Genomic DNA, 12144 nt, shown 5'->3' with positions numbered 1-12144 from the left:
ATCCTCCAGCCTCATTGAATACCGTGGTGGGCTGAGGCTTGGATCGGGGCAACCTTTCCTCCATATTACTTAATTCCTCAGTCAGTAATAATGATTTCTGTCAGCATCATCCAGCTAATGTTGATACATGGTTTAGATGGTAACAGATGAGAGGATGTCTCTTTCTGAAATAAAGCTTTTGTTCAATTGCTCATCTGTTCTAAAACCTTCAAATGGCTTCCTGTTGCTACCAGATCATTTCAAAGTGCCCAGATCAGCATTAAACATTCTCCATAATATGGTTCTACATCATCTAGTCAATTTCATCTTCTCAACAGGAGCCTTCCACTCCGGGTGGTGGCAGCCCCTCTGGCAGCACACACCCTCATCAGTACCGACAGGGCTCCTGCTCGCCTGCACCCCGCTGCCCTTCCCACCCAGCACGGCTTTCCAGACCAGCCTTCCTCTCAGGTCCGCTCGGGCACATCACCTCTCCCACGTGCTCTAGCACACGCTCTTATAATACAGCGTTCAGTTACGTTCTGTCTTCCCCACTGGACCTTGAGAGTTGGAAATTCTACTTTACTTACACCTTGTCTACTTTTCAATGTGGTACAGGTGATTACTAACGAATGGCTTTTTTGTTTATATACTCCTAGGAGAGGTGGGAGGCAGCCCACAGTAATGACAGTAAAGGAAAAGGACAGAACTCTCCGACGGCCTACAGTGAGATCATCACTGTGACTCTAAGCACCCCAGCAACCAAACAAAAGGAAAACACAGCGAGCGTAAAAACTTAGCAATTTGACTTTGCCTATGAGGAAAACTAAACCCACATCAAGTCTGAGGAATATTCCTCAGCACCCCATCTCTTTATTTTAAAACTTAAATAAATATAAGAACAATTGCCCACTTTTCCACTTTATTTGCATGTAAAAGATACTTGCATATATATATACTTTGCATATATATATATATAGCAAAAAACCTATCCTTGATCATTGAAAAATCTATCGTTGGATCCTTGGAACGAAAACCACTTACAGGTGCACCAGGAAGACCTTGAGGCCCTGGGTCTCCATCTAAGCCCCGAGCACCCTGCAAATAAACAAGACAAAGCAATGAAACCGAGACAGTCGTGCATGTAAAAGGCACATGAGTGTTTCCAAAGAACTTGAGTGGCAGATGGAAAGGAGGTCTTGTGTTCTGTGGTGTATACTCTGTCCATCAGTGAGCCCAAAGAGTGCTTCATCAGACACCTCAGATCTGAAAACGCTGGTTTACATTCTCTCATCCCAGCAAAAGCACGTAGACCCAACCTTTGGTACCGCTCTGGATGTTTCAAGTTAACAAACACTGCATTCATTCTTTTTTTAATTCAATTTTATTATTTATTTATTTATTTGGGGTTGGAGGAGGCAATTCGGCTTTTATTTACTTATTTGTTTGTTTCTTTGTCAATGGAGGGACTGGGGATCAAACCCAGGACCCCGTGCACACTAAGCACGTGCTCCACCACTGTTACCCTCCCCGCATTGCAAGCATTCTTGACTGCTGATATGAACCACCTGTTTAGAGAACCTGGCCTCTAAACCTGTTGGAAAAGGCTGACGGCCATGTTCCAGGGTTCTCAGGGTCCCCATGGGAATTCACTAAGGGTGAACACCAACGAGTCACCCTAGTAGCAGCTGCGCTGGACGGTGGGAGGGATTTCTGGGACTCCGGACTTGCACCAAGATCTGGAATCAGAAGTCCAGCCACGACTCAGAAGAACGAACTGTACAAAGGACTTGAGCAAGTCCTCTTCCATCCTGGATAAACACGAGGTTCAGTTCGTATAAAGTAACTGATCTGCTTTCTCAGCAATGGATTCACGCCACCAAGTGCCAATGGCCTGAGAACTGCAGGGCTTTATCAATCTGATTAGCATGAAATTCTCTGACTTTGTTCTATACTGTACACATCACCTCCTTCTTTTTATTATAAGCATCAAAATGTGATTTCAAAACAAATGATTTTTTTTTCCACAGTGTTCTCTACATACGCTACAGGACAAAATGCAACCTCCTCTTTACATCTTTTTCTTGTCTACCATGTGAATGAGGAGTCAGAAGGGCAACCGGAGCAAGCAGGAGGCGATGATAAAAGAAATGGAGGACAGTTAAAAGAGTATCAGATGGATGGCAGGCCAAGAAAACCAGCTGGACAGCATCCACCATAAGAATTGATAATTAGAAAACCTTTGATAGATGGTTCAGACATGGGCAGAATCAAAGAAAGAACACAACAGAAGCAGAGGCCCCACGGAGCCTTGAAATTCTTTGATCCCTAAAAACTAGAACAGAGCAGAAGGCATTCTCCATCCACCAGGGAAGAAGAGGTTTAGACAGCCTGAAAAAGACCTTGAATTCATCACTCACGTGGCGTGGTGGGAACGGAGGCAGCCTCCGCGTTATAGAAACGGCTTTGATGTTCCATCTCTCTCTCATATCGCGGTTCATCACGAGCTCAGACCCAAACTACTGTTACTAGGTAACCACTCTGTTGGTCTGAGTTCACGAGAAGAGCTTTTTTTTTTTTTTTATGGAAAGCAATTTGACAGAAATCAGAGGAAATGAGAAATTTTGAAAACTATCAAATAGCAAAATACCTGAAATAAAGAGCCTATCGAGAACAGTAATTGGTTTCAGTGTGAGGGGGTCACAGATTTTAGGAGATAATTTAAACCCAGAAAAAGCAAAGGAAGAGGTAGCAGTGACTTCAAGGGATTTATCATTTGATCATAGAAGAGAGACACACAGCCTGCTCCTGAAGATAACATGAATATCGAAATACAAAATATGTTTTTAAAATGACAGAATTTTAGAAAAAGAAATATTGTAGGGGAAATGGAAGAGGAAGGCCCACACAAGGAGGGACAAAGAAAGAGGTCGGGAAAAAAAATGAAATTGAAGGAATTCTTCACGGAGCAATTCATGAAGCAATTCCTGCAATCCACAAAAATGTGTATCCCTTTTTAAAAAAAAAAGATTGAGTTTCATTTGCTGAGCATCTCCAGTGTGCAAGTGACCCTTGTTTGGTGGTTCATGAAAGGTTCTGTGCTTCTGTGTGGAGCAACACTAATTAGCCCCAGACGTTCTGCAGAGAAGGAGGCGAGGGCCAGAGGGCTCGTGGGCAAGGGGCCTTTTTAAAAAATGTTTTCTGGAGCCTACAAATTAGCTTTCCTAACAAAGTTAGGAAACAAACTGTCTAAAAAGTGTCCACTGGACACCCCCCTACACTTGTACACACACACGCGCACACAGACACACACAGAGCAAGAAAATACTTGTGAGCTCATTATGAACCTTCAAGTTTCTGTTGTTTTTGCTTTTGATACTCATTCAGTCAAGCAGGCCCGGTCTTCCACTCTCCACTTCATCCTTCGAGGCCAAGCATCCTTCCAATGTCACCTCCCTCGTGAGCCCGCCCAAGTCCCCTCTCAAGATCTGCTATATCCCCAAGCCTCCAGTCCCTCATGCCACTTGACCTCAGATGTATGCCTCGCTCATTTGCATAATAATACACTCTGCTTATTTGCTTCTCCCAATAAATAACCCACTTGCTGAGGGCCTTATTCCTCTTTGAGTCTCCCAGGCACCTCAAGTGTAGGATGTCTGCTAAGGGCAGAGCTCAGTAGTGATGGTTGGCAGGGGAACCAAGATGGCCCCAGTGTCCTTGAGGGCATCCTGCCCTCCCTCCCTCTGACCTGTCCATCTTCCTCAGTCTCTGCCTTGCTCTCCAGGTACTGTGTCAGTGTTATCAGTCTCAACTACTGATAACGATAACGAGATTAAACAGAACAGCCCCGCTTACTCCTATTTACCCAAAGTAATTTAAAATATGTTAATACATGACAAATACCACGTGTACGACTCATGTAGATCATCCGTTTATAACAGAGTGATAAGAACCTAACCAAACAGGGGAGAGGGTGGAGCTCAGTGGTAGAGTGTGTGATTAGCATGCACGAGGTTCTGGGTTCAACCCCTGGTACCTCCATTAATAAATAAAAATAAACAAATTTAATTACCCCCCCAAAAAAGTTTAAAAATTAAACAAAATTAAAAAAAAAAGCACCTAACCAAACATCTACAAAGAACCAAATGTAAAATACAAAGTGATGGTGTTGAAGATAAGAAGATATTTCTTAATGGCCCCAAACATAAACATTTATGCATTTTGATGTTGTATCATCACCCGCGTCATCTTACCTTTTCCCCTTTGGCCCCAGCTGTCCCAGTGATGCCTCTCAGGCCTTGAGCTCCCTGGAAATGTGAAACAGAAAGGGAAATTCTTTTAGTTGAAGCACACATTCTTCGATGTCATCGCAAAGGCAAATCCAGAAGAAGAATGCTGTTGTAATCAAAGGTAACACTGAGAAAGAGTGACATTGTGTAGACAAACTTTCCCTTTTTAAAAGAAAAGTGCAAAGAGAATTCTTCTGATGGTGGAACCCTTTTGAAAGATTCTAAGGACTTAAATCAATCTGGAATTGGAACAGTCCCCGATGGCAAAAACATAAATATCATTAGCATTAAAAAATTATAATAATGTATTTGACTTTTAACCCCTATGCAGAATACATGGCCACTCTGGCCTCCTTCATGGTTTGTAACTTGGGTACATGTTACATGATTGTGATTTGAAACCTTGGGATAATCTTTCCCCACCAATGGATGCCATCCAAAGCCATCAGCCCACAAAAGCCTGTGACCTAAAAATGTAGCTGGGGTCTCCATCAACCACATGCTGTCGCTGTTTTTCACACCTTTTCTATGATAAAAAGCATCCTGAATTCTGGCTAGGAGTGGTAGGAACCCATCCCATCCCTTCTCAGGTGCAGGAGTGGGTCATCCTCAAACTGAGGGTACAAGGTGTTATTTCTAGGATCCCCTTCAATACAGAATGTTATCATTCTCGACCGTCTGGCCCCCCAGCAGCAGGGCTCCAGAAGGGATTCTGTAGGGATGCTCCCTTGGGAGCAGCAGGGGCAGACACCCCGGCAGGGAAGTTGGGTGGCTAACGGTCCACACCAGCTTAAGACAAAGTAGCTCGAGGCCAGTCATTTCCCTATGTTCTCACTGGGAAAAGTGGGCAGCTGGATGGCCAGTGCTTCACTTTGCATCCGGGTCAGTCTCATCTCCCCACAGATCAGATAGGACTAGCCTGAGTGAAACACATGGGCGCAGGGTTGTCCTGCTCAGGACGCAAGGTGAGACGTGGCCAAATCTGATCAAAGCTGCTTGTTTCTGTGACTCACTTAACTGATTCTGGAGGTAATTCAAAAAGGAATTCCAGAAATATCTGGGTCGAAAGCAGAGACATGAGAATGATGGGGGCTGTCTTTCTGGGAGACCTTGTATGTAAGTGTGTTAAAAAGCATGCTTTGGAAAATCTGTGCATTGATAGCTGCTGTCTATGTATTTATTCATTCATCTATTTATTTATTTATTAGAAGTACAGTCAGTTACAACATGTCAATTTCTGGTGCACAGCATAATGTTCCAGTCAGATGCTATATATTTAAAAAGTGAAAATCTGTGAATTTTACAGAAACATTTCAACATATCCCCTCCCAAACACCATGAAGCCAAGCAAGCAGTTAGTAATACCCTCCAATGGACCACGCAGGCTGTTCAGAACCCAGCAGAGACCCTCCATCCATGAAAGCACTTCTTAAAATACTGCCTGCAAAATCCTGTTCTGAGGATCTTTGGGAACAGCTTAAAAAATAGCCTTAAGTCCCTAACCAAATTTTCATCAGATCAAAAAATTGTATATCTCTTAATTCTATTCTGTGTCTCCCACCCAGGAAACTGTCTCCTGAAACAAAGCCCTTGATTCCGCCAAATGCCCTTAAAGTTCTCACGTGGCTTAAAAGCAGAAGTCGAAAAAAAAAAAGGTCTCAAACTTAGCAAAGTTACTTGTTTTAACTTAATGATTTTTGTCTGAGAGAGGTGCAAATAATTAACTTTTTTTTCTGAAACAGATAATTCCAAAATATATGTCCTTTTGGACACTTAAAGAGAATCTTTTAAATTTTACCTCAATTATCTTAACCTAATATTTCTTTGTTAAATGATCTATCTGCATCTGATTTTTCAAATGCTCCCTGAATTGGTCATAACATCTTACTTTTTGTATCATCAATTAATGAGTTACATGAAATAAAAGATTCCACGTGTTCGTTCTAAAAAAAAAAAAACAAAGCAGAAGGAGGTCATTTTTTCCAGATTCTCTGACTTAAGTTCTGTGTGAACACTAATCTGCATGGTTTCCTGAACGTTTGTAAAAGGCAGCTCTGTGGGAACAGCCCAGCAGATGAAGGCAGGGTGGTCCTGGGTTTTGTGTCTGTCTTTCCTAACTCTTCAGTTTCTGAGACCAGGACAGGAATTTGCCACTGCTACGTCACACCTTGGCCAGCTGCGGTGTTCCATGAATCTTCTGAAATTATTATTTCCATTCTTGTTACTAGTCATTGTGGCAAGAAAGAAAAGTGTAAGAATTCCATTTTCATATATATAAGTAAATTAAATTCTGATTTGACAAACATTGTATTTTACTTTATTTTTTACTTATTTTTATAGTTGATTTACAACCAGTAATGAACACTGACAATTGCTAGTAAGCAATTGTAATTGTTTACAATAACAACTGTCAATGTTATTCACAGGTTAGTTCCTGGCGTACAGCCTAGTGATTCAGTTATGTGTGTGTGTATATACATATATATATACATTCTTTCTCATATTCTTGTCCATTAGGGGTTATTACAAGTTACTGCATATAGTTCCCTGTGCTACACAGTAGAATCTTGTTGTTTTTCTATTTTATATATAGTAGTGTGCATCTGTTAATCCCCAAAACTCCTAATTTATCCTCCTCCTTCCCCTTTGGTAAGCCATAGTTTGTTTTCTATGTCTGTGAGTCTGTTTCTGTTTTATAAATGAGTTCATTTGTATCATTTTTTAAGATTCCACATATAAGCAATATCATATGATGTTTGTGATTTGACAAACATTTTAAGTTGAAATATGCCCCCAAATGACCTCAGTGGACGTACTATTACAGGCATCTACCAAAGCACAGAGGACCAACTTTTTCCTAAAAGACATGATCATGAACAATTAAGAATGTTCTCATGATAAAGATTACACGCTGGCAGAAGCTACACTAATCCAGGGGATGATATGCGTAGTCAGGGCACACAAAATTTTCTCATTATAGCATGTGATATATGGAACATAAAAGACATATGTCATCCTCTTGTGCTCAACATTCACTCTCAGACTGCCCAGCCCTGAAATCTAGTAAATGAATGTACGTAATTATAGGTAGAACTTTTCTGTTAAAACAGGTGTTTGAACATACAATGGGGAGCCTTTCCTATTTTGAAGAAATGGTGCCCTCCCCGTGCTGGCATGGTGGGAAAACAGAGACTATCACAGTGATGTACCACAATTAATCCAAATGCTAAACAAGAAATATTCCAAAAGTCATGAAAGAGAATATCTGCCTATTCTAATTAGATATGTTTTTAAAAATACTTTACCGGAGGTCCTTGAGCTCCAGCCTCTCCTGGTTCTCCCTGGTCCCCTTCTTCACCCTGAAACACAGCAGAGAGAAGTGCACCGTGTGCTACGCCAGCAAACGGACACCGGCATGGGCTCGGTCTAACTCGGCACGTGTTAAATTCATCCGGCAGCCCCTGAGTTATTCTGCTACACTTCCGTAAATGATTTTATATGAGTAATCCACATTAATTGTAGAACATTCAGAAAATACAGAGATGCATATACAGTCACTTTCAACTATAAACACCAATAACATTTTGGATGCTACTCTTTCAAAGTTTTTCTAAAGAGAGAGAAAGGAGGGGAGAGAAAGAGGAACAGAGAGAGAAAGGAAGTATGTTCTAAGTGTGTGCATTGTGAGAGGGTATATTATTAGGAGAATGTGAGCATACTATGCAACCTTTGCCATCAAAAACTAATTCCAAAAAATATAAAATATATTTTAATAAAATATTATTATAAACTATAATATTTTGGATTAGGATTTTCATTTTAACTTTTGCATTATAATTTTTGTCCCATGTATAATTTTTTTAATGTCTTTAAACCAGTCTTTTCTTCCATGGCTTATTCCTTTGATGTCTCTCTCAGAAAAGCCTTCTCTGTCCACTCCCCCCAGTTATATAAATTCTCATCTATATTTTTCCTGATAACTGGCCACTCTATCCAGTATCATTTATTGAGTAATACATTCTCCCCACACAGGATGGAAAATTCATCTTTGACATATACTAAATTGATGAATATTCTTGTTTCTGGACTTCCTTACCAGTGCTACTGGCCTGCTGTATGACGTTGTCAATACCACAGCATTTCAATGACTGCAACTTTATAATACATTTTAATCTGAGGTTGGAAGAATTCCTTTATTTTTCATTTATAGTTACTCTTATTTTTCAGATTTTTCCTAAATGCTTACTTTTGCAGATGAACTTCAGAATTATTGGGCCAATCCTCGCAAAAGAACTACTTGCCCTGAATTAGGACTCTATTAAATTGACAGATGAATACAGAGAGAATTGAAATCTTTACAATATTGAGTCTTTCTATCTTGGAACTCAGTTTATCTTCTTATTTAGTCAAAACTTTTTCTTTTTTCCTTCCATCAATAAAGTTTTGTTCTTTTCTTTGTGTCGAATATTCCTTATGTTTCTCCTAAAACTTGGTTGCTGTTGCCAATGGAATCTCCTTCCACAGTGTTTTCTAATTATTGTTTTGACTGTTTGATATTAATTTTATAATCTCTGATTTAAAATGTTAGGATATTCCAAACAGAAATCCAACTACTGTCTCTTACAGAACAATGACTTTATGGACTCTGAGAAAAAGTTATTTTCTCTCTGATAAGAGATGCACTGTTCGTATCTATTTCACAGCAGATATACTGTTCTATACCTTCTGTCGTAGTGAATAACTTATGTTGTGAAGTTAATCATGAGGAAAACTCTTACTCTTTAGTATTATCTACATAATATTAGATTAAAATTCAATTCTATTGTTTCTTCCATGTTTCAATTCACTCATTTCTTGCTTCATGGGCTATAGTTTATATTTAGATGTTTTCACACACACACACACACACACACATACACACAAAGAAATACAAAAAAAATAGTAGCAGTATTAATATAGAACATTTGGGCATATAATGCAAACAACTAGGTTATACCTAAATCATTTATTCTTGATTTTCAAGTGAATCCTGAAAGTTCCCACATAGTGGTTTTAGTCTCATAATTACATTCCATAAGAACGCATGATTGACAATGCAGAAAAGCAGTTGCAATGGGAAAGCCAGTGACTGAGCAAGTTCATGGAGTGGGATTATCAACACAGGTATATAATTAAATGCTACTTGGATTTCCCTGCCTAAGTCCAGAAACAACAGTGACTTCATTAGCAAGGTTTGGGGTATTTTTCTATGGAGTCTTGATAAATCTTGGAGTAATGGATTTGATTTAAATATTACACCAGCAGATGACTAGCACACAATAACTCAATAACCACAAAATTAAATGACAAATTTAGGAATAGCAATTTATTATCATTTTGCTGAAATGTTCGACTGTTCATTCCTCTATTCAAAAACAAATTTTAAACTCTTCATTAACTAACTTGGAGAGTGAATTCAAGACAGAATTGTAAATGGAAAGCAAACTTCAGGCCCCTAGTCTCTTAATTCTTCATCTTTCTGCTCTCAGTGCCTCTATGAGCCCTTTCATGGTTCAGTCTGCAAAGAGCTATCTTATCTTCATATGCCAGTTTTCAAAGGCACCCCTGCAAGTTTTAAGTGACATAAACATGTGAAATAAATTAAAGGAATTTTCAACGGCCTTTAATGAAAATGTTGGCCAATTAACCTAATACACACAAAAATACTGCTGGTTCCTCACTGAACCAAATTTGAGAATCCAGGTAACTAACTTGTAAAGGTCTCAAAAATGATAGTTTCTTGGGGAGAACAGAGAGATACTTTGATTGACAGCTCCATTCCCAAATCCCATGGGATGGGCAGGTAGAAGTTCCCCAAAGAAAAGAGGTCACCCAAAGAAAGAGGAAAGGATGCAGGACATCAAAAACAACAGAAGTCTACTGTATCTGCTTCACTATACGTACTACCTCATCAATATCGTTTGGTGTAATTTAATATTCCTACACACCTTTTTTGTGATTAGATGATATTCTATTACATGGATACATCATACTTAATTTAGCCACATTGGACACATTTTTTCACCTCTGTACTGCAAGCCCTTAGAATAAACCCTGGTACAAAGCAAGTACTTAATAAATACTTGTTGAATTTTTAAAATTACAAATTTTAAAATTCAGTGGAAGAATGGGCACACAGAGAAATTTCCAAAATACTTGATTGTTTTTCCATTTTCTCCAATTTGACATGGAAAACCCAGCTGTTATACGCCAGATAAATAAAATGCCTTAACTATTCAGAGCCTAAGTAATAAGAAAGACTTTTGAAATAAATGTTCACACTGTAATGAGGCACAGGAAATTGGCTTATTTATCATCCTTATCTGAGATTGTTCGACAGAGTTACCTAAGGAGTTCAAGAATATTAATGCCTGAAGGTCTTAATAAATTGCCTCTTAAGGTCTTAACTTCAAAAGAAAAAGACTAATCTTCTGCTACCCAATAAAGGTATAGAAGGACATAGTCAACAAAGTCTAAAGGACCCTCATTAATAAGAACAGTTTGACTTTGTAAAATGTTATGGAATTAACAGGGACAAAATGTCTACCATACAAGAAGTCAAATTCGTAGTTAACTTAAAAGCAATTTCATCTTAGCAGGTGAAAAAAGGGCAAATAGGTCACTTTGCTTTAAATTTCAGGCTTGGTTATTTGGGGTGGGGGTAGGAAGGTGGTGATTAGGCTCATTTATGTATTTAATGGAGGTGCTGAGGCTAGAACCCAGGACCTTGTGCCTGCTAAGTACGTGCTCTGCCACTGAGCTCTGCCTTCCCCTTTTTCAGTCTTAGTTTTTCTACAGGACATGCCAGTCCCAATGTACGTTATGCTGTGGATTCTAAGTTTCTACCCAGATAATAGTATAAGTTTGACTGCTAACTTCTAGATTACTCAAAATCTAAGTTATACTGAAATGAGGTCAGTAACAAACAAATTATTTCAAGAACTTAAGACAAGAAGCTACACACCAATTACCAACTTCTCCAATTGCCAGTCTTAGCAACACTTGTCATAAAATTTTACACTTGTCATGAAATTTTTTGTTTAGTAGAGTAGAACGACTAGCTTGAATAACAGTTGACTATCAGAACATCAAGGAAAAGAACTGAAGGGGACTGATTTGAAAAGTAAAGTGAGGGGGAGCAACACAAGAAAGAATGAACATGTATGGTGCTTTCTTTTGTGTTTCTTTTTCTTGTAATTAAACAATGTTAGACTATGATGCTCAGTCAGAAGGCTGACACATCTATGGAGAACTTGTCAGCCATCCTTTGAAAAGGAAGGATAAAATATCTCCCTTTATTATTCCTCCTCGTTCCTTATAATCAAAGTGACCACAACCTCCCAGTCACAATTGACCCACTAAATATTCACTTTCCTTACCTTGTGACCTTGTCTTCCAGGCTCACCAATTTCTCCTTTAGCCCCTTTATGACCCTAACAAATGCAAAAATAAGTAAATAAGTAAGTAGCTAAATAAATAAATAAATAATAAATGCATTGGTTTCGGCACAGAAAGTGGTCACAAGGCTCATAATGTGATCTTGTGCCCCTAAAATTTATGTCAGTGTGCTGCTAAGAGAAAGGTTATGTCACAAAGACATCACAGCCTTACAAGATATTAATAATGCCCTGTGTACTTACATGACCACTCTGTATAATAAATATCAGTTTTAGTTACTAGAAAAACACTGTTCTGTTACCTACTTCAGCAACTAAGTCATGATTCACTGCCTGGATGAATCCACTGCCTGCTGGTTCCTGGATCCCTCATTTCCCAGTTTCCTCTCACTGTTGGGTTAAGAGCATGACGTCTTCTCCGACACCAGTTACTTGCTTTA

The 12144-nt window shown here is 39.1% G+C and overlaps 1 protein-coding gene across 2 annotated transcripts in view; it reads right to left on the bottom strand.

Moving 5' to 3' along the window:
- Positions 1–12144, bottom strand: part of COL9A1 (collagen type IX alpha 1 chain) — an 80469-nt gene that overhangs the window by 33952 nt on the left and 34373 nt on the right. For both annotated transcript variants that reach the window (XM_032484459.1, XM_032484461.1), the window contains 4 exons: positions 11687–11740; positions 7574–7627; positions 4233–4286; positions 1024–1077 (listed from right to left, as the gene is read on the bottom strand). In XM_032484459.1, coding sequence (XP_032340350.1) covers positions 1024–1077; positions 4233–4286; positions 7574–7627; positions 11687–11740 — 216 coding nt within the window. The remainder of the gene's footprint in view (positions 1–1023; positions 1078–4232; positions 4287–7573; positions 7628–11686; positions 11741–12144) is intronic.

This window comes from Camelus ferus, chromosome 8 (genome assembly GCF_009834535.1).
Source record: "Camelus ferus isolate YT-003-E chromosome 8, BCGSAC_Cfer_1.0, whole genome shotgun sequence".
Classification (NCBI taxonomy): Eukaryota; Metazoa; Chordata; class Mammalia; order Artiodactyla; family Camelidae; genus Camelus; species Camelus ferus.
Note: the sequence above shows the minus strand (reverse complement) of the source record. Positions and strands in the feature narration are given on the sequence as shown.